This window comes from Carassius auratus, chromosome 7, assembly GCF_003368295.1.
Source record: "Carassius auratus strain Wakin chromosome 7, ASM336829v1, whole genome shotgun sequence".
NCBI classification, from domain to species: Eukaryota; Metazoa; Chordata; class Actinopteri; order Cypriniformes; family Cyprinidae; genus Carassius; species Carassius auratus.
In genome coordinates this window covers 10,085,112-10,112,381 of record NC_039249.1, presented here as the reverse complement: position 1 = coordinate 10,112,381, position 27,270 = coordinate 10,085,112, and the positions used below count along the sequence as shown (strand labels likewise).

The window sequence follows — 27,270 nt, the reverse complement described above, 5'->3', positions numbered from 1 at the left end:
ATATTGGGACAAGGCTTTATAAAGCATGAACTGACTATTTACTAATGAGTGCAGTTATTATAAAGTGTTATCAATGCATTTGCTAATCTTAACAAATTAGACATTATTTTACAGTGTTATCAAATCCTTAAATGATTTGTAAGTGTTTTGTAATGATTTTATTGACCTACAAGCATTTGTGAAAGTTCTGCTTGCATTACAGCTTAGTCTTGATCTGTGAGCTGAACAGATTTACTGTTACATCCATGAGATTATGTAAATTCAAATAAATATCATGTCACAGGATGTCAGAGATCAGTATCAAATGAGTTTGAAATTATTATCTGCAGCACAAATAAGGTTTTTTAGGATTTAAAAAAAAAACCTAAAACTGTCAGAAAAGGATAAGGCCTAAGATTTCTATGTGAGTGGCTAAATTTATTTGTTTTTATAACTATAATGCATAAACTATGAAATTATACAAAATGTATAAAAAAGTACAACAGTTATTGTTTTCCAATGTTTTTTATTTATTTAATTTATTTTTTGGGATTTACATAAAAACAAATTAGCCTACTGCAATCATTCTAAACAGCTTGAATAAAACCTGTTAATATTTATTATAGACCACTGTAACTGTGTATAATCTAACAAACAAGTTTATTATGAAAATAAAAGTGTGTACACCAGATAAATTGAACGATAAAGAAATTGCTAACAATAGTATAATAGAGCATGTTTTAGGTTTTTAGGCATTTAGATGCAGAAATGGACAAATCAAATGTAAAATAAAATGTAATTGATTTAATTAAATATAGATTAATTCTTGTTAGAGCAAAATAATAAATAAATACGTACACACATTAAAAAAGCAGCCAAGATTAATGAGTTTAATTTTTTATATGTAGATTAAAATTGAAGACAGAAGCAGCTGGTATATGCGGTCACTTAATATTCAAATCCAGTAGATCCACTTCAGATTTATTTCTCAACAGTTTATGTTCACGTGGCTGTTTTCGTTTATATTCGCCAAGCTATTATGTATTTTGAAATAATCTTGTCCGTGATGTGTTCGTTCTTACGACGAAAGGCAGAATCCTGCAGCTCGAGAGATATATGTTATTCTGCCAGTCGCGCTTTCAAACAGTCTTGCACACTTAAACGGGTCACAAACACCTGCATTTAGGACGTGTTGTGTTATAATGGGTGTATTGTGTGCATTTATGACAATATTTTATTTGAAAAAGCTCTTAAACAAGAATAAATTCGTTTGTTTTGAACTTGTGACACTGTGCGCGCTGATCGGAGGCAGTGATTTCAGATAGGCAGCCGTGAATATTTCATTTTCACACAAACAGTTCAAAAACATCTGAATGTAGCTCCTGGTGTGTTCTAATTGGTGAATTGTGTAATATCGCTTTAATATTTTAATTTTAAAAGCTATAAAACAAGAATAAACTCGTTTTTTCTGAGCTCATCATTCCACACGCTCCTGCTCAGAGCGTGATTCATCTCTCGTGTTTCTCACGTATCACTGACCACACATCAATTATTAATGAGCCCTGACCTGGTAATAATCATATATGTTGGTTTAGCTTGTCAGTGTGAATTAAATCTAAGTATTTATTTGTATTTTAACCGATTTAAAAATGAAACTAAAAGAGAGTCTCCTCCCTTTCAGTCGAATTTCCCTTTCAGGAATTGCACCTGTAGGGGCGCATTTTCTCTCAGACAATGTAAGTCTCAGCACATAATACTCAAACAGATGGACAGAGTGAGATGAGATGTCTGACAGTTTTCTAATTTTCTGTTATCCATACAGTGTTGTAAAGTCGTGAAACTATCCATATTTACTCAGAATGACTTTTTTTCTGTATGAAAAAAGGTTTTGAAGTGTTTGGAATTTAAAAATGCAGGACAATTAATAATTCCATTTTTACTGTCATTTAAAAAAATCTCCACGACAAAACCGTTCAAGCTATCCAAAATCCTTTGGCAATTTAAGTTGTTTAAAATGTTTTGGCATCATGTAGACAAAGTTTGGTGTGTATAGTGTTACTCTCCTCTGAGCAGTATGCATTAATTCACAGCTAAATGTAAAAAAAAATCCACATTCAAATCAAAATAGCTGACTTCCTGTTGATCGTAGCTGATGACTGTGAATTAGAAAGTTGTCCGTCTTGATAAGAACAATTTTTGTACCGAGTTTGGTATCTGTAGCTAAAACTAACCCCCCCACTTTTGACAAAAGGTGGCGCTATAGAGTGCCTCTTCCACGCCCTCTTATGAACTTTTGCCAGTGTCTAGTTATCATAAATACTGATATGTGTTCTGAATTTCATGAAATTCTAAATATGTTATATGCCTTAAAATCACCTGAGAAGTATTCAAGTTTGACATGTTGCCACGGCAACAATATTTTTAGATATCAATATCCCCCTAGCAGATTAATATAGGCTGTGTTTTAACATTATTCTGATGAAGTTTGAAGCAAATCGAGTAAAAATAAGATGCTGAATACAAAGCATTTTGAAAATGACACACTTCCTGCTGCCAGTTGGTGGCGCTATAACTTTGACTCCTAATAGTCACATATATGCGATCGACATCATACAAAGAATAATCTGATGAAGTTTGATTAAAATCAGGAAATGTATGTGGATGGTATTAGACACTTCCTGTTTCTCATTTCTCGCCATAATTTCAACGCCTCGCCACGAGCAAACCGTTTGAGATATCAAAAATCCCCTGGCAATTTTTCATCCCCAGTGTCTTGAGATCATGTTGACCGAGTTTGGCGGCAATCGAGTAAAAAACCTATGACAAGTATTTCAAATTCCAGAGCATGCGCTTTTTACATAACTCTAAATAGCTGACTTCCTGTTGGGCGGAGCCTATGACATGCAATACGCAAGTTGTTCGGCACGATGAGATCTATATGTGTACTGAGTTTCATATTAATACGTGCAAGTATGTGTGAGCTATACATCAACATTTATGACTGTGTTCCAGGGGGCGCTGTAGAGCCCCTGTGCCACGCCCGTGTCCCAGCCTCTGCAGGCTCCTAAAGGCCACAGATTCCAAATTGTGCGCAAACTTTCAAGAGTTTTTGAGTATGTTAAGGACCCCAAAAGCCCCCACAACTTTGACGACAAATATGAATAATAAACCCCAAATAGCCAACTTCCTGTTGGGCGGAGCCTATGATATGCAATACGAAAGTTGTTTGTATTGATGAGTTCTATATGTGTACCGAGTTTCGTACGTCTACGTGCAAGTATGTATGATATATGGCCCTCCATATTCCAGGGGGCGCTGTAGAGCCCCTGTGCCACGCCCGTGTATCAGTCTCTGCCCGGCCCTAATGGCCGCAGGTTCCAATGTGTGTGCCAATTTTCAAGACTTTTTAAGCATGTTAAGGGCCCCAAAAGCCCCCGAAACCTTGAAGAAAAATAATAATAATAAATAATAATAATAATAATAATAAATATAGCTGCAAGCAGCGATGGCGGGCTCAAGCCACCAATGCCATCGCCACCCCGGTGGCATCAGGTAAACTGTGCCCAGCGGGCACATGCATTCACAATATCCCTCTGGCAGTGACGTTTTAAAGGATATGGCGGTTAAAGGGTTAATCCGAATCATCTAGACTTTAAAATCACATTCACAGAACAATATATATATATATATTCCCCAAATATATATATATATATTTAGTAACACTTTACAATAAGATTTCATTTATAAACATTATGTTAACATGAACAATATTTATATAGCATTAATTTATGTCAGTTAATATTCCAAACTTAAACATTAAAACATTGTTTTATTGTGATTTTTTTCCAAGCACATTTTACCAATTCCAAACCATATCAATCTTAATAACTACCATTATTTTTTATTTAATCATTTATGAGTGCTATACAATAGTCCAGGAAAGCTGTAAGAGAAAAACTCCTTATATTCATGTGCAGAATTATTAGGCTGTTTTCTTTTACAGATGAAATGCGCTAAAAAAGAGTTTTAACTCAAACTGTTTTAACTCAAAGTCGAAAATTATGAAATACCCATGAGAAATATCAAACACAAATGCAATACAGAAATGGATAAGTTAAGACTTGACCATTGTACAAAAATGCTGACTGGGTCATGAGGTCAGAAAAGAAGAAGAAAAAAAAAACAGGTCAAGAAGAACTGACAAAAATAATTGCAAAATAATTAGGAATTAATGTGAAGATTAATTTTTAGTCAATTCTGCAAGACAGACTTTCAGGAAAGGAGGTGGAATAAAAATGAGCTCCTAAATCTTAATCCCGGATTCTGGAAGATATATTCCTCAAACCATCGAACAAGAAGAGGTGGTGCTGGTCCTTCATGAGTCACTCTAATCTGTTCATAAAGCCTATATATAAAGTCTTAATATATAGTATTTCACAATACTTCATGGTATTCTAATCAAATCATTTTTTGGAATCTTAGATCTCTCAGAACCTGACACCGAGTAATTCTGAGACTCCAGGAAAGTGGCAGTTCTGTAAAATGTTGGCGCTGGAGACTAAATGCTCCCTGATAGTTTCACACCTAATTCACTTAACACACACACACACACACACACACACACACACACATTACCCACAGTGACAGAGGGACAGAGTGACATCAGATGTATGATAGTTTTTTAATTTTCTATCATCCATATAATGTTGTATAGTCATGAAACTATGCATATTTCCTCAGAATGACTTGTCTTCTATGTGTATATTTTTTTAAGTGTTTAGAAGCTGCACTTAAAAAAATAAAAGACATTTACTGGTTACTTTTTTACTGTTATTTCAAAAAGTCACCACGACAAAACCATTCAAGCTATTCAAAATTCATCCGCACCTGTACTGTAAGATACATTTTTTAAACAGTGGTAAAAGAGGATGTGGTGCTGATCCTTCAAGAGTCACTCAAAACTTATCTGTCCATAAAGCCTATAAAGAATTATTCTTAATATACAGTTCACAATACTTCAGCATGTTGTTCTAATTAAGTGAGGGTCATTTTATCAGTAAAATACATAAAATTCATATTATTTTTCTTTGAAAGATTTCTATAAATGATTTAAATCATACTTGTTTCTACAATAATTATTTAAAAGTAATCCTATATCACCATCTGGTGGTCATTATTGGTACTAAGAATTGCCAGCTTGATTTATATGTTATGATAGTTTTAATTTTATGCTGGCTCTTGAAAATGATAAAGCTATGAAACTTACTGTGCTTCCTTCAAATGATGACTTCTAGGTATATAAAAAATTATGAAGAGTTGGAATTAAAAATTTTAAAGATATAGTAAAATAACTATGGTATTTTTTTATGTTACTTTAATAAATCTCTATGGCCACACCATTTAAGGTATCCTAAACCCATTCGCAATTTAACATCTTCAGTATATGGCTTCATGTTAAAAAAGTTTGGTGTGAACTACTTGTGTCTTCTTGGAGGAGAATGAATTCATTTACAGGATGAGTTTATCATAAATCCACAATAACATTTCTGAGTTCTGTATCAATCAGTGTTGTTGTTTGTTTATTTTTATTTTTTTATTTTTCATAGGAAGATAACTGACCCTTTACTCTCCCTTTTAATAAATGAGCTATTTATAGCTGTATTTATAAACTGCTTACTACTGACTATTAATATTGGGACAAGGCTTTATGAAGCATGAACTGACTATTTACTAATGAGTGCAGTTATTATAAAGTGTTATCAATGCATTTGCTAATGTTAACAAATTAGACATTATTTTACAGTGTTATCAAATCCCTTAAATGATTTGTAAGTGTTTTGTAATGATTTTATTGACCTAAAAGCATTTGTGAAAGTTCTGCTTGCATTACAGCTTAGTCTTGATCTGTGAGCTGAACAGATTTACTGTTACATCCATGAGATTATGTAAATTCAAATAAATATCATGTCACAGGATGTCAGAGGTCAGTATCAAATTAGTTTGAAATTATTATTTGCAGCACAAATAAGGTTTTTTAGGATTTTTAAAAATCCCTAAAACTGTCAGAAAAGGATAAGGCCTAAGATTTCTATGTGAGTGGCTAAATTTGTTTGTTTTTATAACTATAATGCATAAACTATGAAACTATACAAAATGTATAAAAAAGTACAAGTTATTCTTTTCCAATGTTTTTTTTATTTATTTACAATTTTTTTTTTTTTTTTTGGGGGGATTTACATTTTTAAAAATTAGCCTATGGCAATCATTCTAAACAGCTTGAATAAAACCTGTCAATATTTATTATAGACCACTATAACTGTGTATAATCTAACAGACAAGTTTATTATGAAAATAAAGTGTGTACACCAGATAAATTGGACGATAAAGAAATTGCTAACAATAATATAATAGAGCATGTTTTAGGTTTTTAGGCGTTTAGATGCAGAAATGGACAAATCAAATGTAAAATAAATTAAAATTGAAGACAGAAGCAGCTGGTATATGCGGTCACTTAATATTAAAATCCAGTAGATCCACTTCAGATTTATTTCTCAACAGTTTATGTTCACGTGGCTGTTCTCGTTTATATTAGCCAAGCTATTATGTATTTTGAAATAATCTTGTCCGTGATGTGTTCGTTCTTACGACGAAAGGCAGAATCCTGCAGCTCGAGAGATATATGTTATTCTGCCAGTCGCGCTTTCAAATAGTCTTGCGCACTTAAACGGGTCACAAACACCTGCATTTAGCTCGTGTTGTGTTATAATGGATGTATTGTGTGCATTTATGGCAATAATTTATTTTGAAAAGCTCTTAAACAAGAATAAATTCGTTTGTTTTGAACTTGTGACACTGTGCGCGCTGATCGGAGGCAGTGATTTCTGATAGGCAGCCGCGAATATTTCATTTTCACACAAACAGTTCAAAAACATCTTAATTTAGCTCTTGGTGTGCTCTAATTGGTGAATTGTGTGATATCGCTGCAATACTTTATTTTTAATAGCTATAAAACAAGAATAAACTCGTTTTTTTCTGAGCTCATCATTCCACACGCTCCTGCTCAGAGTGGTGATTCATCTCTCGTGTTTCTCACGTATCACTGACCACACATCAATTATTAATGAGCCCTGACCTTATAATAATCATATATGTTGGTTTAGCTTGTCAGTGTGAATTAAATCCAAGTATTTATTTGTATTTTAACCGATTTAAAATCGAAACCAAAAGACAGTCTCCTCCCTTTTTAAGTCCGGTAACTGCACCTGTAGGGGCGCTATTTCTCTCAGACAATGGAAGTCTAAGCACACACACTCAAACAGAGGGACAGAGTGATATGAGATGTCTGACAGTTTTTTAATTTTCTGTTATCCATACAGTGTTGTAAAGTCATGAAACTATGCATATTTACTCAGAATAACTTTTTTTCTGTATGAAAAAAGGTTTTGAAGTGTTTGGAATTTAAAAATGCAGGAAAATTAATAATTCCATCTTTACTGTCATTTAAAAAAATTCCCACGACAAAACCATCCAAGCTATCCAAAACCCATTCACAATTTAAGTTCCTCAATGTTTTTTCAACATGTACACCAAGTTTGGTGTGTATAGTGTTACTCTCCTCTGAGCAGTATGCATTAATTCACAGCTAAATGTAAAAAACAATCCACATTCAAATCAAAATAGCCGACTTCCTGTTGGTCGTAGCTGATGACTGTGAATTAGAAAGTTGTCCGTCTTGATAAGAACAATTTTTGTACTGAGTTTGGTGTCTGTAGCTAAAACTAACCCCCCCACTTTTGACAAAAGGTGGCGCTATAGAGTGCCTCTTCCACGCCCTCTTATGAAATTTTGCCAGTGTCTAGCTGTCACTAATACTGATATGTGTTCTGAGTTTGATGAAATTCTAAGCATGTTATATGCCTCAAAATCACCTGAGAAGTATTCCAGTTTGACATGTTGCCACGGCAACAATATTTTTAGATATCAATATCCCCCCAGCAGATTTATATCGGCTGTGTTTTAACATTATTCTGATGAAGTTTGAAGCAAATCGAGTAAAAATAAGATGCTGAATTCAAAGCATTTTGAAAATGACACACTTCCTGCTGCCACTTGGTGGCGCTATAACTTTGACTCCTAATAGTCACATATATGCAATTGACATCATACAATGAATAATCTGATGAAGTTTGATTAAAATTAGGAAATGTATGTGGATGGTATTAGACACTTCCTGTTTCTAATTTCTCGCCATAATTTCAAAGCCTTGCCACGAGCAAACCGTTTGAGATATCAAAAATCCCCTGGCAATTTTTCATCCCCAATGTCTTGAGATCATGTTGACCGAGTTTGGCGGCAATCGAGTAAAAAACCTATGACAAGTATTTCAAATTCCAGAGCATGCGCTTTTTACATAACTCTAAATAGCTGACTTCCTGTTGGGCGGAGCCTATGATATGCAATACGAAAGTTGTTCGGCACGATGAGATCTATATGTGTACTGAGTTTCATATTAATACGTGCAAGTATGTGTGAGCTATACATCAACATTTATAACTGTGATCCAGGGGGCGCCGTAGAGCCCCTGTGCCACGCCCAGGTCTCAGCCTCTGCAGGCTCCTTCAGGCCACAGATTCCAAAGTGTGCGCAAATTTTCAAGAGTTTTTGAGTATGTTAAGGACCCCAAAAGCCCCCACAACTTTGACGACAAATATGAATAATAAACCCCAAATAGCCAACTTCCTGTTGGGCGGAGCCTATGATATGCAATACGAAAGTTGTTTGTATTGATGAGTTCTATATGTGTACCGAGTTTCGTATGTCTATGTGCAAGTATGTATGATATATGGCTCTCCATATTCCAGGGGGCGCTGTAGAGCCCCTGTGCCACGCCCGTGTATCAGTCTCTGCCCGGCCCTAATGGCCGCAGGTTCCAATGTGTGTGCCAATTTTCAAGACTTTTTAAGCATGTTAAGGGCCCCAAAAGCCCCCGAAACCTTGAAGAAAAATAATAATAATAAATAATAATAATAATAATAATAACAAATAATCCTAAGGAAAACAATAGGGCTCTCGCCCTCCAGGCTTGAGCCCTAATAATAATAACAAATAATCCTAAGGAAAACAATAGGGCTCTCGCCCTCCAGGCTTGAGCCCTAATAATAATAATAATAATAAAAAATAATCCTAAGGAAAACAATAGGCCTCTCGCCCTTTGGGCTTGAGCCCTAAATATACGAGATTACAATAAAATAGCATTGAAATAAGATGATAGGTAATTATTGACGTTAGATGTCCAAAATCATGATTAAGAATATAAAATAAACGTATGAAAACAAACTGTATGTGTAAAATACGTATGTGGGTAGTCTTTGATTTATATTTATTGATTTATTTGTTCACTTTCTAAAGAAACAAAAATGGCTTTACTGAAACAAAACATTAATTTATGGGCAATTTTTTTTTTTTTGTTATTATAATTTGTTTGCTTGTATAAAGAGACCCCCCCCCCCATTCAATAGAAAAAGTGGGAAGTCATGTTTACAGTGTTTCCAAAGCTAAACTTGAAAATACTGTCTGTGATGTTTATGTTTTAGTGAGTTTCATTTGCTAACACATTTATTGCCTTTCATCTGCAAATGCATGAAGTGATAAAGCAAGCTTCTATTTTAGAGCTGTGTAACTTACGGAAAACATTTGCAAACTTAATATTGGATATGGTTAAAAACTATTTAAAGTTTCCTTCAAGTGTGTTACATTGTTGTAGTCCATTGTTTCTCTAATTTAGTCTGTAATCCTTCTGTGTGATTTGCCTCGAGGCACTAAAAAAGGAAGGAAATATGCAATGGCAATAATGTAAACAATGCTGGAAAGATACATTTGCAATATGAAACTAATTCCAGTGCAGTGGTAGCAGATGTATTTACAGTCTGACTGGGTTAAATCAGTGTCTAATTCTCCGTCTCTATTGTTTCCTCGTATTTCAGATGAAGGAGGCTCTGTCGGAGATCATTCAGCTGGCCACTGTGGACTCTGAGCCGTGGGTGTTAATGGTGGCTGACATCCTGAAATCATTTCCAGAGACCGGCTCACTAAACCTGGAACTGGAGGAGCAGAACCCTAATGTGCAGGACATACTGGGAGAACTGCGTGAGAAAGGTCTGTCTGAAGTCACTGGATACATATTAGGCAATAGAAATGCACATTTTGTATATATGTGTGTCAGCAGACAGACATCTTTGGTGGGTGCACTGTGTGTTTCTCAATGAGTGTCATGCTTTACAGACTGTGTGTCTAGTTAAAAATTAAGTGTTCTGAGCACTATATTACTGCCTTGGACTAAAAATCACCTTGTACACTATTTATTAACCGACTGTGAAGGGCTGGCCAAAATGCCTTTGTTACCAATAGCAATATTGAAACTGCAATCTTTATATATTTTAATCAGTGTTTTTATGATTGATCATTGACCTTCATTATTACTACCCTATATTAAAGTAAGTGACCAAATCAGAATGGATTGTTCAGTTATTGTGGCTGTCTCTGGGATTGTTTGTTTGGATTCTTGTTGGCTTTTGAGAGCTAGCTTTGCTTTTGATGACTATTCTCTGTATACAGTTATTTGCAAGTGCACATGCACTTTTGTAAGAAAGGACCTGCTGAGACTCACTGTTGACGCACCTTTTTCCAGTAAATGAATGTGAAGCGTCATCCATGTTGCCTCTGGAGTGTCAGTATCTGAACAAGAGTGCTTTGATGACACTAGTGGGGCCGCTCACTCCACCCATCAAGCACTTCCAGCTCAAGAGGAAACCCAAGAGTGCTACGCTCAGAGCTGAGCTGCTGCAGAAATGTAAGTGTGTTCATGAACTCTTTGTGCCAGAACAACTGTTTGTCTTTTTCAATAAGGATTCATTCATTTAAAATGAGTTTACCGTACTGTTTGTGAGATAATTGTCATGTTTATTGTTGCTGTTTATTATTCATTATATTTGTTTTAAAGCCACAGAGACTGCCCAGCAGTTAAAGAAGACTGCAGGAGTGCCGTTTCACTCCAAAGGAAGAGGTCTAGTGAAGAAGATTGACACCACAAGTAAGATTTATATGTGACCATGTACCACAAAAAGTCTTAATTGTCAGGTTTTCGAAATTGAGATTTATACATTATCTGAAAATGACTTATTAGGATCGGACAATATTTGGCCGAGAAACAACTATTTTAAAATCTGAAATCTGAGAGGGCAAAAAAAATCAAAATACTGAGAAAAATCACCTTTAAAGTTGTCCAAATGAATTCTTAGCAGTGCATATTACTAATCAAAAATTAAGTTTTGATATATTTATGGTAGGAAATTTACAAAATATCTTCATGGAACATGATCTTTACTCAATATCCTAATGATTTTTGGCAAAAAAGAAAAATCAATCATTTTGACCCATACAATGTTTCTTTGTCTATTGCTAAAAATATACCCCAGTCACTTAAGACTGGGTTTGTGGTCCAGGGTCACATTTGTATACACAGTGGACCCAAAAAGTATTTGGATGGGGGGAAAGTATGAATGTCATTGCATTAGGTATGTCCATAGTTAATATTATGATTTTGAGGACTTCATGATTTAATCCATCCACTAAAATCGCTTGAAGCTAGTTGGTTAAAAGTTGCATTTTGTAAAATTGTAATTTTTTTTGTATTACTTTTCAAAAGTAATAGGTCAAAGAAATTAACTTTTATTCAGAAGAAAAACCTTAAATTAATCAAAAGAAACAGTAAAGACATTTCTAATGTAAACAAATAAATAAATTCTGTTGTACTGAACTGAAATTTCTATTCATCAAAGAGTCCTGAAAAAATTATCAAAGTTTTCACAAAAAAATAGTAAGCAGGACAATTGTTTTTAACATTGATGATAATTCAAAGTATGACTTTAGCACTAAATCAGCATATCAGAATGATTTCTGGATCAGAGGACTCTGAAGACTGGAATGGAGTAATGTTTGCTGAATATTCACATTTGCCATTACAGAAACAGCTTGTATTTTAAAATATATGAAAATAAAACCTATTTTAACAACTGTTTTAAATTTTAATTTTAATGCATTATAAATGCAGCTTTGGTGAGCATAAAGAACTTATCATCCCCAGACTTTTGAACAGTAGTTTGCTTATGTTCTCTTAACATCACACAAGATTTCTAATAATGATTGTCTGTCTTCTTTCAGCGCCTCTGAAGGGCATTCCCAAAGCACCATTCCGCAGCCCCACCACCCCAAGCATGTTCAGCCCTCCCAGTAACAGAACCCCTATCGCCCCGGCCCGCACACCCCTGCGCAAGGAACGGGGAGTCAAGGTAACTGTCCGGCAATCACCAGTTATAAAATCAGTGAATAACATGGGTATATGTAATAGGTTTTACTCGTTACTGAATGGTTATTAAGAGCAAATAGTTGTCACAGGTAACACCTGGATTTATGAGTCATGAATGGAATTTTCCCTTCTTAGCATGGATATCATCATATGCTTTATAATGTCAGGTTATGTGATTGTGTGTTTTCCTGCAGTTGTTGGATATATCTGAATTGGATATGGTAGGAGCTGGCAGAGAAGCTAAGAGGAGAAGAAAGACTTTGGGTAAGGTTAAGAAGATTGTTCAGTTACATAGTCCCTGTACCTCTGTTCTGTACATTGTAGTTATAATGTTGTTGTTTTTTGCTCTTGTTCAGACACAGAAGCTGGAGAGAAGGCGGCCAAAGAAGAGGCGGCGGTGGTGGAGAACGCAACACCAGACTACGCAGCAGGCCTGGTGTCCACACAGGTAGTTTGGGAAATCTTTTTAGCCATTTGATGAATGCTTTATATGTTAGAACAGTCAGAACACAACTCAAATGGGTTTCTCCGCTCCTTTCTACAGAAACTTGGGGCGCTAACCAACGAGAGCACCCTGCCATCAACCAGTTACCTTCCCGCCACCCCCAGCATGGTTCCTTCCTCGTCTTATATTCCCAGCTCAGAGACACAGCCAGGTGAGCCATTGACAGATGCAGGATGGGATGAATGCAAAGAAATTATCTACAGCAGAAAATTTGTTAAGACACAACAGATAGTCAGATATTAACAGGAAGCCAAGCTAAATGTGAGCTCAAAGTCTTCTCAACCCTAATTTTTTGCCTTCATATTTAGCAAATGCGGGTGGTTCAGGGCGTGAAACTACAAACCGGCAGTCAGAGGAGTCGACCGCCCCAAATGCTGCTTCTGCTTCATTACCTGGCCAGTTTAAACAGCGGCCGCCCATGTATAATGCCAGCACTGCCAGTCCCACGGCCCCCACCTCACCCACCACACCAACCAGCACGCCCACCAACAATGCCCCGCCCCCCGCCGCCACAGCAGCACAGACAGACATGCCCACGCAGCCGCCCACCACTGCAGCGCAGCCTGCTCCCACGCCAGCACCCCCACAGACCCAACCGAAAAAGAACCTGTCGCTCACGGTAAAAACCTTTCTGATTGACGAATGTGATAATGATATTTTACTGGACCGTACTGTTTTCTTAAAATGTTACTAGACCACGCTTTTATTCAGAAAGTTCATTAAAAGGTGTTTTGAGAAAATTGCAGAGGTTTGCCCTCCATATAGCCTTTGACACTGAGAATGACATTCAAAAGTTTGGGTTTATGCAAAATAAAAAAAGGAATTCTCACATGCTCATCAAGACTGCTTTTAATTGGTTAAATAAAGTAATACTGGGAAATATTGTATGAATTTAAAATGACTGTTTTCATAAAAAAAAAAAGAAAAGAAAAATCACTTATTCCTGTGATAGCGAAGCTGAATTTTCACTCAGTGCCTTATGATCCTTCAGAAAACTTTCTGATATGCTGATTTGGTGCTCACTAATTTCTCTTATCAATCTTAAAATGAGTTGTGCTACTTTTTATGTACTTTGATATTTTACAGTGTTTTTTCATATTTTTATGTTGATATTTTTCCCAGATTCTTTTGATAAATAGAAAGTTCCAAAGAACAGCATTTATTTGAAATAGTTATTTTGTTAGGAATGTCTTTACCGTCACTTGTGATCAATTTAATGCATCCTTGCTGAATAGAAGTGTTAATTTTAGTCATATTAACCTCATACTTTGGAATCATAGTTTATAGTCTGGGAGGTTTAATTCTTATCTTGCATGTTTGGATCCCCACAGAGAGAACAGATGTATGCTGCGCAGGAAATGTTCAAGACTGCAAACAAAGTTACACGGCCAGAAAAAGCCCTCATCCTGGGCTTCATGGCAGGATCTCGAGGTATTATGGGTTTGATAAAATTTGCTGTTCCTCTATTTTCTAAATGACCCTTCTAATGTTTATCTTTCCTTTCCTCCCAACAGAAAATCCTTGTCCAGAGCAGGGTGACATCATTCAGATCAAACTGAGCGAGCACACAGAAGTACTGCCTAAAGCGGACGGAACTGGCAGCACCACCATGCTGGTGGACACAGTGTTTGAGATGAACTACTCTACTGGGCAATGGACCCGCCTCAAGAAATACAAACCTATAACCAATGTCTCCTGAGGAGGACCGGGTTAACAAACACACACACACACAAAGACTTGCTCAGCGCGTTTACATAGACACATATGTATACATTCACACACCCCTCTTCAATGCCACCCGAGGAGTGCTCTAAAATACAAATTTAATGTACATGCACTGTACATATTTACGGGCCAAATTCTGAGGTGGATTGGGAATACGCGCTAGTGAATTTCTGGATGTTGGTTTCAGACAGTTGAAAAGGACTTCCTGTTTGGTTGACCTCATGTACTATCTCTGTTCCTGTGTTGCCAAAGACAGGGAACCTCTTATAAGACAGTTGTTTTCTTTATCTTTTTGTTCATGTTTGTATCGTCTTTCATTTTTAGACCCATTTCAGATTTCTTAGTGTCTGAGAAATGAGGCGAAATTGAGGCGGGGCTTGTTAGTTTGTGTCTTAACCTACTTTTGATTGACAGGTTATTAAGAGATCTTAAAAAGGCGCGAACGTTCTGTTACAGTGTCCTATGAATGAAACAAAGTCTGTCCATGTTTTTTCACACTGAGAATGTTTAAAATGTTTTTACGTTCCTCCTTGGATGGAAAAAAAAGAAATGAAAACAATAAACAAAATGTAAAACTCTTCAAGAATTTTTTTTTTTTTAAAGGAGGAAATAAATAAAGTTCATGTCTAGTTTTGAATGAGTCGATTGCTGAAGCTTAAGTGTAAATAATATAGTATTTATGTTGCACTGCACAACCACAGTCACAACTGAATCATTGCCTTTCTAACAACCATCTAGTTGTTGTTATTTTTGCATTTTATTTTTGTGCAAAATCTAAGACACAAATTTTGAACAGATTTTACAATTTTATGACAATTTTACATTTTTTGTTACAATACATTTATGTGGAAAAGGGATTCCAGCTGAATGTTTAGACAGTAAGGTTTAATGAAAGACTTATTCTACAAATAGTTTAAAATTAAGTCAATATGCACCTTAACTCAAAGGTATTTGGACGTTTTTTATTTTTAGCAAACCTGTTACACAGTGTCCTTTTGTTTGGCTAAAATCAGGTAGTATTTGTTAGTAAATCTGCTTGTATAGATCTGCTAAAATTATTACACCATTTTCCAAATCATGTCTAAATTTGACCTAAAAAAAGGCCATAGCTTTTTAACCACTTATTTGTTTTAAAGGGATAGTTCACCCAAAAACTATTTCTCCCATCATTTACACACACTCCTGTTGATCCAAATCTCTGACTTACTTTCTTCAGTAAACTATAAAATATATTTTGAGAAATGTTTCAGTGGGCACCACAACTGTTTGATTACCAGCATTCTACAAAATATTTTTGGTATTTCATAGAAGAAAGTCTTAAAGGTCTGAAACGATATGAGTGCATGATTTTTTTTTGGTTTCCTGTCTCTTTAAATCAACTGGATGAAGCAGTGTTGGTTGAGATTGTCTATTTACATGTTATTTCATGCCAATAGTTCCAGGATTTCCTCCAGTGTCTTTAGTGCTTAAGCCATTCCAGGATCGACCCAGCCTCCAAAAGCCTTCTCCAGGTAGAGAGCCACAGCCAAAGACAGATGGTCTTGAAGCTTCCCAGCCACCACCTGAATGCCCAAAGGCAATCGCTCCTTACTCAATCCCAGTGGACACTGGGTCACTGGCAGGCCTAAAATGTTCAGGATCCCTGTAGAAATATATGAAATGGTTTTCAAATATATTGTTGTTTTCTTTGCTCCATCTACTACGGTTAGACACATTTGTTATTAATTAGCCTTGCTGCAACTCTACTGGTTTTAAAATTAAATATCTATTAAAAGTCTATTCTTGTTTGACCACTCTTATAATGTCTCCTGGTATTTTTAGTAACTTCTATTCTCTTCTGCTTAAGCAGTTGTTACCTGTGTAAGCGAAGTTGTATGGAGTAAAAAGTGCATGGTGGTGTTTGGGTGCAAGTAGAGGATGAGAGGGGTACAGCAGCACTCCATCTGTCCCCAGCAGATCCCCCATCTCTTTCTGCAGTTCTTCCTTTTGTTTTAGGATAAACTGAGATGGCTTAGAGCTGTGAAATCTCTCCATCAAAGCCAAACCTGAAATCAGTCACAAGAGTGAAAAACATGTTCAGCATTAAGTCCAATCCAGTTTGATGGTTCGACAGACATTTTAAGGACAAGAACAGAACAATAACTCTGAGCAACCACAGTGTTTCCCCAAAATTATACAGTATATACATAAGTTTTAAAGTCAGAATTATTAAGTTAGAACTAAAACCATGAAAAAAAAACATGTTAGTTACTTTAAATAAAATATTAACTGAAAAAGAGTAAAATATAAAAACCGCTAAATTGTTGTTAGCATTTCATATTTTTATTTAGTTACATATACAGGTGCATCTCAATAAAGTGGAATTCTTTGGTAACAAAAACCCACCAATTCACTATTTCAGCAAATTAGAATTCGCTGACATGCCAAGGTTTCTTGAGCCTTCAAAATGGTCTCTGAGTTTGGTTCACTAGGCTACACAATCATGGGGAAGACCATGACAGTTGTCCAGAAGACAATCATTGACACCCTTCACAAACATTCATTGCCAATGAAGCTGGCTGTTCACAGAGTGCTGTATCTAAGCATGTTAACAGAAAGTTGAGTGGAAGGAAAAAGTGTAGAAGAAAAAGATGCACAACCAACCAAGAGAACCGCAGCTTTCGGAGGATTGACAAGCAAAATCGATTTAAAAATTAGAGTAAACTTCACAAGGAATGGACTGAGGCTGGAGTCAAGGCATCAAGAGCCTCCACACACAGACGTGTCAAGGAATTTACTGAACCACATACAACGTCAGAGGCGTCTTACCTGGGCTAAGGAGAAGAAGAACTGGACTGTTACCCAGTGGTCCAAAGTCCTCTTTTCAGATGAGAGCCAAAAGCACCAAAAGTTAGTTAAATGACCATGGTGTTGGTGTGCTTGACTGGCCACCATCTCACCAGAACTGAACCCCATCGAGAATCTATGGGGTATTGTCAAGAGGAAGAAAAGAAACAAGAGGCCAAAAGTGCAGATGAGCTGAAGGCCACTGTCAAAGAAACCTGGGCTTCCATACCACCTCAGCAGTGCAACAAACTGATCACCTCCAAGCCACGTTGAACTGTGGCAGTAATTGAATCAAAAGGAGCCCTACCAAGTATTGAGTACATGTACAGTATATGAACATACTTTCCAGAAGATCAACAATTCACAAAAAAAATTTTTTATAGGTCTTGTGAAGTATTAGAATTTGTTGAGATTGTGAATTGGTGGGGTTTTATTAAACGTGAGCCAAAATAATCACAATTAAAACATTCAAAGCCTCAAACTACTTCAGTCTTGTGCATTGAATTTAATACACGAGTTTCACAATTTGAGTTGAATTACTGAAATGAACTTTTCCATGACATTGTAATTTATTGACATGCACCTTTAATGTACTAAAATAACTAAAACCTAAAATAAAATAAAAAAAAACTGTGCAAAAATAAAAATAAAAAATGCACAATGAAATTACTAAAACTTTAACATTTTATTAATCACTGGAAATAAAAGCTAATTCAAAATACTGATAAAAAAAATATAGTAATATCTCGAGACACTAAAATAATAGTGGTTTGAGTTTACCAATAGCAGCCACAGTGTGTTCAGATCTTCCAAAAATCCTCTTTATCAGCTCCCAAAAAGGCCACACAGCGCCTCCATCTGCCATTAGTTCAACAAAAGGCTCTGGAGGCTGGAAAAAACACAAACACACACTCAAACGTGCTCTTCTCTGAGTGTACCATTATTGTTGTTTTAAGCACTTGTTGCTACAACATTTTGTTACAACCTTTATTAAATTGAATGTCAAGGCAACTTCAGGTGGCTTACTACACCTTGCCATCTTTGTCAGGTAGAGCCAAGAATGTGTCCCAGATCTGAAAAGAGTATTTAAGTTGAGGAAAACTAACTTCCTTAACTGTAACTCCCAGATCTGCCTCTAAGCGTGCAGACACCTGTGATCAGAAACAAAATATAAATTAAAAATGTACTTTTCAAATAAAGTACTTTGCATGTATACAGCAATACAACTGATTACAGAAGCATCCGTGCATATTTATATTATGCATGTATTATATGTTTTTCTCACCCTTTTTTGAGCTTGAATGAGCTGGTTGTCTACTGGAGATGTCAGTGGAGATCCACCATCATTTACTACAGTGAAGAAACGTAACTTTTTCAGATCCACCTCTTCTGAGAGGGAGAGCCTAGAAAATATATACTTGGTGTCAGAACTGACTATTTGTGTCATCCGGTTTATATCTTTGTCACATGTACTTGTGTGCAGTGGGTCCAGCCATAATCTTCAGAAGAGGGAGTAGGTCTTCAGCGTAGCGACACATTGGACCAGAACCTGAGTAGTCATTTTGGAGACCCGTGCATGAAGGAAACTGACCGTCATTTGACACCACATCTGAAAGGTATTAAAACCCACTCTATTTATGATATATACAGATTTTTTTCAGAAAGATTATTGTGTTTTTTTCTGATTGTTCCTACAGCAACACACATACCTTTTGAAGGTTTATGGCCGAATATCCCATTGAAAAAACATGGCATGCGGATACTTCCTCCAATGTCAGAACCAATGCCTATCACAGATGCACCACCACCAATGATGCTTCCCTCTCCACCTACCAGAGAAAGAATTGGTGTTCATTACAATAATTTTGTCATCCTTTCAACATGTCATGTAAGCTTGAACATCAGTTCAAAATCATTCAAGCATTGACATAATTTTTGTACAGTTAATTTAACTAAGGTTTATAAAAAGCTATTTTTCTAATTTGTTTTTGTTAGCAAGACCTGAGCTTCCTCCACACATCCTCTCGAGGTCATAAGGGTTACTGGTGATCCCATAGAGATGGTTGCTGGACTCCATCCACATGCAAAGCTCACTGGTGTTGGTGACTCCCAGAGGAATTGCTCCAGCTCTCTTCAACAGAGCCACAGGAGGAGCATCCACACTGGCGAGTACTTTACGGCGGGATTTCAACCCGCCAGAATTGGGCATACCTGTGGCAGCAGTCAGATAACATGAATCAATATCATTTGTAGTATACTTTTCAGAAGCTTGTCTCTGTGAGTGAACAGTAGAGGAGTGTGGGAAAAATGTATCCATCCTGGATCAACAAGCAGCCTTTACTAATCAAATTGAATGTTGCAATTAAAACATATTTCAAGCAATATGTAAGGATTCTTGCGACAATGGCAGACTGATTACACATTATACAAAACTATTCATATAGATATTTATTAAAATAAGGAAATACATAATTATGTGGATATTAAATATTTGAGTTGACATTGTTTTGTTATTCAACCAAATATAAAGCTAAGATTATTTTCTAGAAGTTACATTATAACCTTTCAAATAAATGTTTTATGTCCATATTTTTAGTGAACGGTCATTTGATAAGCAGGGATGAATCTCCTCAAAATTAACCTCTTTGGGTGATACTGATACATGCAAGGCAGAGAGCATTATGGGAAATGTACCCTGAAGAGAGAATGACTCTTTGACAGACAGAGGAACTCCCAGCAGAGGAAATCGGCTCCTCAGAACTTCCTCTCCTCCATTCTCCTCCTCTATTAGTTTATCCGCACGAGCGGCCTCATGAATGGCGAATGAGAACCTGAAAGAGAGGACAAGGTGCACTTCTAGTGAAATGTCCTGTACAGTCATGCAATGACATGGTTATACCTCACTAAAGCAAGTGCTCACCTGTCTTTGACCAAAGCATTGAGCAGTGGGTTCACCTCCTGTATCCTGTCAATATAGGCCTGCACAACCTCTACACTAGTAACCTAAACTTACAAGTCAAATAGATTACTATTCAGTATTACAAAAGAGCATGACAAAACACAGAATTAATGGTTCTTTTAGTCTAATCCAGTCTGCAGTGGTGAATCTGTAAGTTTAGTAATATTGTTTTAGGACTTATAACACTGGCCACGCTTATAGTCTAAAGTGCTATTGCTGGCTTTTGATACTACCGTATTTTCCGTACTAAAAGTCACACTTTTTTTCATAGTTTGGCTGGTCCTGCAACTTATTAATTTATTAATCAGGTGCGACTATTAATTTTACATGAACTAAGAGAAATGAACCAAGAGAAAACATTACCGTCTAGATGGTACTCCTGTAGGTGCTCCTGTAGCCTATACTGAGCAGCATTGAGCGCCCCCTCGCGGCTATAGACGGTAATGTTTTCTCTTGGTTCATGGTTCTAAATAAATGCGACTTATAGTCCAGTGTGACTTATATATGTTTTATTCCTCATCACTTATTTTTTGACTTATGTGACTTATACTCATGTGCGACTTATAGTCCGAAAAATACGGTAATCATTTTTAGTATGTTCGCCATAGGTTTCATATCTCATTTGAAAATTGTTCCTTGTTGGCATCTTTGGTTCCATGAAAATCCTTTAACATTTCCATTCCATAAAAGATTCTTCATAATGGAAACAAATTATATAGATTATTATTAAATAAAATTATTTTAAGAACTGTTTTCTGAAGGGTTCTTTGGGGAACCCTAAATAGTTTTTCTATGGCATCGCTGAAAAGAAATTATCCTTTTTGAACCTTTTAACTGTATATCATGTTGCTCCAAATCTATATGCTTTTTTACTGTGGAATATAAACAAACTTGCTAATTTCAGTTTTGAAGATTTATTTTAATAATACATTTAAATATTACATTTTATTTGTTATTTAGTAAGCAGAATATACATATCATTTTCTTTTCTTTCTTTTTTTCTCCACATGCAGGAGCTTTGGACGTAAGGTTATAGGCATTGAGCCATGATCTGCATTTATAGTGCCAGATCATTTGCACTTCATAGCCCTTTGTGACAGTTGTCCATAATAAAGCTGAAAAGATAAACTTAGATTACTTAAGTCCATTCAAGATATTTAATTTCAACCTTTGGAATAGAGACACTGTTACTGCAACAAGTTACATTTCATTTGGGGGCTGCCCTGTCATTTTTGAAACAGCTTTTATTTAAATGTGCAGAAAGAACATAAACACACAGGGTAGGCTACTCTTTATATGATATGATACAGTTATTGGTTATCTTTCATTCATTAATCCACTATAGACCAAGGCCAGCACCCAAAACTAACTCAATCACTCTCAATCACAACGACATAACACCCATATACTCATTTTAAACACAATCCCTAATGCTCAGGTGTGACAGAACTAATGCAAGTAGAAGCTCAAACCTCTCTTCTGCGTATCTTCTCAGCCAGTTGCACTGCAGAGAGAGTAAGCAGTGGGTTTTTGATTGGAGGGAGATGTTTTGGTTGCTTTGTGCCAGGTGAGACCAGCCCAAAGAGAGCCAGCAAGAGCCTGGGCACGAGGACCAGCAGGAAGCGCTGCACACCCTCTCCGATTGTCAAAGCCATTGTGGCGAAAGCAAAAATCACATGGTAAGAAATGTAAAGCACAGTGCACACAATGCCACTCCCAAAGCAATTGAACTTTGACCTCATTTATCTCTCACATAAGAAGGTTGTGCTATTCAGTACAATACAGTACATATGTAGTCGCCACACTTATGTTTTGTACACAGGTGTAGAAACAACACTAGGGTCCATAGAAGAGGAATATTTAATCTGTTCCATATAAGGAAAATGTGGGAGGAGCTATGAGACGGATGAGTTGGGTGGAAACTTTCAGTGAAATGAAACCATCCATCTGCAAACTGAAAACCAATAATCCAGAAACCATTTTTACCTTTAAACAACAAAATGTTTAGCTATCCAATTGCACGCAAGATGTATTTGAGGACAGCTGATACTCCAAGGTATGTGATAGAAATATAGGATAGAAAAAGTTCAAAAGTATTCCGTTTTTATTCAGTGTATGGTATATGCCTGGGGAAACAAAAAACAGAGCAATCCAGGAATTACGAGTCAAATGCTCATCTAGTTGTCTTTTGTTACAGCACTAAAATAATATCAGAATTAATATCAGAATTAAATGCATGTAATTTTGCTTGCTTCTAAAAAGATAGAAAGTATGTTGTCATTTTATCTCACATCTTAAAGACTTGAGAAGCATGAAGTATAGGTGCAGACTGACCAGAGAAAACGCAAGATCATGTTTACAACCATTTATTTTATATCATTTTAATTCCTGCCACAGTCTATCCAAGAATGTTCCAACCTTAAAAATTAAAAGTTTCCCACCTATTACTACTGCTAACATGAGATGAAAACATTTAATATGAATTCTAATTATATGAACATATTTATTTATTTTAATTATTTTGGAAATAAAAATACATACAACATATTTGGATATCTTTAAGTCTTAAGAAGTATGTGCTGTTATTTTACTGTTGTGAATTGTGATGATTTCACTGTGATGTGATGACACTTAAATAAAACCTGATGTGTCTTTTTTTATTATTTATTTAAATATTCAAAAGGGCAAAAGCAATGGCAGAATCTCCCAAACCACAAGAGAAAAGGAGGAATTTATCTTGTAAGTCAGTAACCCTCATAAAATAATGGATTATCGATCTGAAGGTTTTTTTATTTAATGTGATAAATGTACTTTTTATATCTCACTTATATCTCTTTTTTCAGCCCTGGCGTCATCCGCTGGTTCTCTGACTGAGGAGCTCCAGTGTTACATCTGTCTGGATGTGTTCACTGATCCAGTCTCCACTCCATGTGGACACAACTTCTGCAAGATGTGTCTGAAAAAATGCTGGGACAACAGGCACGACTACAGCTGCCCAATTTGTAAAGAATCATTCAACCAAAAACCTAAGCTCAAGGTCAATACAACACTCAGAGAGATTGTAGATCACTACAAAAAGAAGAATCATCTGAAAACACCTGCAGTGTTGTGTGATATCTGTACAGAGACAAAACAGAGAGCCCTGAAGTCATGCCCTGCGTGTCAGAGCTCTTTCTGTAAGGCTCACCTGGAGCGTCATTTGAGGGTTCCAGGTTTAAAACAACACAGACTGATAAATCCTGTAAGAAATCTCCAGGATCATTTGTGTCAGAAACATGACAGACCTCTGGAGTTGTTCTGTAGAGATGATCAGACATGTGTGTGTGTGATCTGCACTGTGACCAAACACAAGGCTCACAACAGTGTTCCTTTAGAGCAAGAGACTGAAGAGAAAAAGGTAGGAAATACAAACATGATTTTTTACAAAATCACTCAGTTTCTCAAAAAAAAAGATTTGCAGTCCCTTAGTTTATGTTTGTATATGTAATACTTGTTTTGTTAGGATAGCTTTTAATTTATTTTACTTTATTATTTTGTATTTATGTATGTTTTATGTTTAGCTTTGTTACATTTTGTGAAGCTTGGTTTTAATTGTTATTCCCTGGCCATAGAGTCAGCTGATAAAGACTCAGAAAGATGTGCAGCAAATGATCCAGGACAGAATGAAGAAGATTGAACAAATCCAACACTCAGTAAAGCTCAGAAAAGCAAGTATAAATATTTAAGTTTATTATAAATAAATAAATAAATATTTAAGTTTATTATATATGTATAGTCAGATATTTGCATTTTAAAAAAGTCAAGTTATTTTCATGAATCTGACTTATCAGAATAACACTGAAAAAGAGAAAGCAGACAGCGTTGAGCTGTTCACTAGTCTGATCCGCTCCATTGAGAGATGTCAGTCTGAGCTGCTGGAGGTGATGGAGCAGAAGCAGACAGCAGCACAGAATCAGGCTGAAGAGCTGATTAAAGAGCTGGAGCAGGAAATCACTGAACTGGAGAGAAGAAACACTGAGCTGGAGCAGCTCTCACACACTGAAGATCACCTGCACCTCCTACAGGTCAGTGTCTCTCTTACTGCTCACATCACAGGACAACACTTAACACGCTGAGAGATTCCTCTCTCTCTCCTCCTTTAGATTTATCCATCCCTGTGCAGGCCTTTAGACACCAAGATCTGGACTGGGATCAGCATTAATACTTGTGTGAGTGTGGAGACTCTGAGAAGAGCGCTGACTCAGCTGCAGAAGACTCTAGATGACAAACTCAGTCAAACAGGTAGATTTACAGATTCTTATTTCACAATTAATGGCTTAGTTAATCAGCAGTTACAGAATGATCAAACTTCACTTTTTTAGGAATTTATAAAAGCAGTTTTTGTTGCAATTGTAAGGTTGTTGCATTAATTTATTATTAAATGAGCACATACACTCATCTAATCACATGCATCAAGCTTCAGAGTATTATTTTGTTTATTTTGTATTATTTTAAGGGAACACGTGATAGGTAAAAATTGATAGCCTGAAAGTACTGTAAATCGATTTGGATAAAAGCGTCTGCTAAATGCATAAATTTCTTCTTTTTGTCAAGATGCTAATTCCCAAATGCAAGCTAAACAATCTAAAAGCAAATTCAATTCATAAATGTGTCTGAATGTTAATAAAGTTCTCATTATCTTTTGTTGTCATGTATGTCACAGTGTTGAAGAGAATACAGCAGTATGCAGGTACAGTGTTTGATCTTATTCACTCACATATAGTGTATATAGTATATAGTACCTTAAAGGAATAGTTAATCAAAAATGAACTTTATGTTCATGAAAATTTACCCATCCACAGGCCATTTAAAATTTAGATGAGTTTTTACAGTTCATACAGATTAAGCAAAACGTAACAATAATCCAGAAATAATCCATGTGACTCAAATCCATCACTTTGTTTAAAAAAATTTGATGTTTTTATCAGCCATTTGGAGCCTCATTTTGACGGCACCCATTAACAAGTGATGTAATGCTAAAGTTCTCCAAAACTGTTCTGATGAACGCTTACACATTATAAACAGAGTAGAGGTTATGCGTATTTGGCGTGCTGTCCAAGGAGAGGGCTCTGAGCTCAGAATTTTTCCTGAACCCAACTTTGTTAATAAAACACCATTTAGTACATTTTCAGAGCATTTGAACTATTCCTTTAAATGATCTGATAAGGGCAGCATTTTTTCCATTTATTAGCATTCAGTTATTCGAAATATACCTTAAAATATTTGATTTAAATTCTCTCACTCAGTGGATGTGACTCTGGATCCTCACACAGCTCACCCTGAACTGATCCTGTCTGAAGATGGAAAAAAAGTGCAACATGGAAACCTAAATCAATACTACCCAGACTATGACAAGAGATTTGATAAATCAATGATTGTCCTGGGAAACAAGGGCTTTTCATCTGGGAGGTTTTATTTTGAGGTGCAGGTTAAGGGAAAGACTCAGTGGAGTTTAGGTGTGGCCAGAGAATCCATTAACAGGAAGGGGGCGCTCAACCTGTGTCCTGAAAGTGGTAATTGGGCTTTGTGGCAAAGTAATGCAAAAGAGTATAAAGCTTGTGAGTCTTCCCCTGTCTCTCTCTTTCTGAATGAGACGCTTCGGAAGGTGGGTGTGTTTGTGGATTATGAGGAAGGCTTGGTCTCCTTTTATGATGTGGAGTCCAGAACTCATATCTACTCTTTCACTGGTCAGGCTTTCACAGAGAAACTCTATCCATTTTTAAGCCCTTGGACTAATGGTGCAGGTAAAAATTCAGCACCACTAATCATCTCACCTGTTAATTACAATGAATGACATATAACTAAATATGAAGTATCAGATGAAAATGATTTTTATAATCATGAATCTGAAATATATATTTACTTTTATTTAAATAATGAAAGTGTGTACATTCTTAATAACAGATTGTACAGCTCTTAATAATCCAGTAAATGTAAATGTTCAGCATTTTTTGCAATTATTTTATGCATGTTTCAAATATTTGCTCAAGCATTTTCTTTCTTTGCCCTTCTCTCTCTCTCTGTCAAAGTGAAATGATGTGATACTTACCTGTAAACAGTCATTCCTGTGATGCACATTCCTTCTATTATCACATGGCACAATAATAATAATAAAATACTTCATCCGTGAAATGCCTTTTATTTTATTTAAACAAGTTTGCATTCAAAATAGGTAACACATTTGGCTTACCTAAATTTGACATTGATAAATATTCAAAATGAAATGTGTGGACAAGGCTCAAGCACTGTATTGTATGAGATGCAGCAAACTCTCTATGAACTCAATCATTCTAACAATATTCTAATAATATTCATAATTATTTGAACATAATTGTCAGTTGCTTTTCACATATGTATAGCATCACATATAACACATGCTTTCATATTTTAGTTAAAAATGCAAGTTTAAGAATGTGTGGATCCCTCTAGTTAGTATATCAAGACTCACATTTTAATTTTAGGTAATTTTGCGCTCTAGTCTTGTGACACTAGATGGCAGCATAGAGTAATATGATCGGCTTCTTCACGGCATATAAAACACACGATACACACTACAAATTAATGGCAACAGACGCGATTTAATACAGTCTATGGATTTAATGAGCTGTGTGCGTTCAAGCATTGACTCATTTATTCAAGAGGCCAGATGCGTGCTTTATTTACTGTGAGATATTATATTCTTGCACCATCAAATTCAGCTCACAACTTTATGAGTCAATAAGTCATGATATAGCTGAAGGCTAATGTTTTTAAATGAAAGATTTTAATATATATTTCATGAATTATATTAGACTTTTATTTATCCAAAAATGGGAGCCACACATTTGAAAAAAAAAAAAAATTAATAAAAGGGTGTCCAATATATCATCAAAA

The 27,270-nt window shown here is 35.9% G+C and overlaps 3 protein-coding genes across 3 annotated transcripts; 2 read left to right on the top strand and 1 right to left on the bottom strand.

Annotated features, from left to right (window-relative positions):
• The first annotated feature begins 9,962 nt into the window (after positions 1-9,962).
• On the top strand, positions 9,963-15,151 carry LOC113105847 (negative elongation factor A-like). Its single transcript, XM_026267195.1, has 10 exons — positions 9,963-10,134; positions 10,667-10,828; positions 10,979-11,068; positions 12,199-12,326; positions 12,538-12,607; positions 12,700-12,791; positions 12,888-12,999; positions 13,157-13,467; positions 14,180-14,279; positions 14,363-15,151. Exons 1-10 carry the CDS (start codon positions 9,963-9,965, stop codon positions 14,545-14,547), a joined length of 1,422 nt encoding a protein of 473 aa, XP_026122980.1. The 3' UTR covers positions 14,548-15,151.
• A 112-nt stretch (positions 15,152-15,263) lies between these two features.
• faah2b (fatty acid amide hydrolase 2b) lies at positions 15,264-22,036 on the bottom strand. Its single transcript, XM_026267193.1, has 11 exons — positions 21,831-22,036; positions 20,320-20,402; positions 20,094-20,230; positions 19,401-19,610; positions 19,109-19,228; positions 18,873-19,008; positions 18,685-18,802; positions 18,431-18,550; positions 18,180-18,288; positions 16,430-16,618; positions 15,264-16,215 (listed from the first exon to the last, which is right to left on the bottom strand). The coding sequence occupies exons 1-11, from the start codon at positions 22,011-22,013 to the stop codon at positions 16,040-16,042; spliced, it is 1,581 nt and encodes a 526-aa protein (XP_026122978.1). The 5' UTR covers positions 22,014-22,036; the 3' UTR covers positions 15,264-16,039.
• Positions 22,037-22,259: 223 nt separating this feature from the next.
• Positions 22,260-26,522, top strand: LOC113105820 (E3 ubiquitin-protein ligase TRIM39-like). The gene is made up of 8 exons (XM_026267160.1): positions 22,260-22,414; positions 23,042-23,097; positions 23,202-23,755; positions 23,970-24,065; positions 24,189-24,422; positions 24,501-24,639; positions 25,061-25,087; positions 25,644-26,522. The coding sequence occupies exons 1-8, from the start codon at positions 22,359-22,361 to the stop codon at positions 26,189-26,191; spliced, it is 1,710 nt and encodes a 569-aa protein (XP_026122945.1). The 5' UTR covers positions 22,260-22,358; the 3' UTR covers positions 26,192-26,522.
• Positions 26,523-27,270: the final 748 nt, after the last annotated feature.

Coding starts and splice junctions, on each gene's coding strand:
- LOC113105847 (XM_026267195.1), top strand. CDS start 9,963: ATGAAGGAGGCTCTGTCGGAGATCATTCAGCTGGCCACTGTGGACTCT. Junction 10,829..10,978: donor AGCTGAGCTGCTGCAGAAAT/GTAAGTGTGTTC, acceptor TTTGTTTTAAAG/CCACAGAGACTGCCCAGCAG. Junction 12,792..12,887: donor CAGGCCTGGTGTCCACACAG/GTAGTTTGGGAA, acceptor TCCTTTCTACAG/AAACTTGGGGCGCTAACCAA.
- faah2b (XM_026267193.1), bottom strand. CDS start 22,013: ATGGCTTTGACAATCGGAGAGGGTGTGCAGCGCTTCCTGCTGGTCCTC. Junction 20,231..20,319: donor AATGCTTTGGTCAAAGACAG/GTGAGCACTTGC, acceptor CCTCTCTTTCAG/GTTCTCATTCGCCATTCATG. Junction 18,803..18,872: donor GCTGGACCCACTGCACACAA/GTACATGTGACA, acceptor TATATTTTCTAG/GCTCTCCCTCTCAGAAGAGG.
- LOC113105820 (XM_026267160.1), top strand. CDS start 22,359: ATGTTTAGCTATCCAATTGCACGCAAGATGTATTTGAGGACAGCTGAT. Junction 23,098..23,201: donor GAAAAGGAGGAATTTATCTT/GTAAGTCAGTAA, acceptor CTCTTTTTTCAG/CCCTGGCGTCATCCGCTGGT. Junction 24,423..24,500: donor ATCACCTGCACCTCCTACAG/GTCAGTGTCTCT, acceptor CTCCTCCTTTAG/ATTTATCCATCCCTGTGCAG.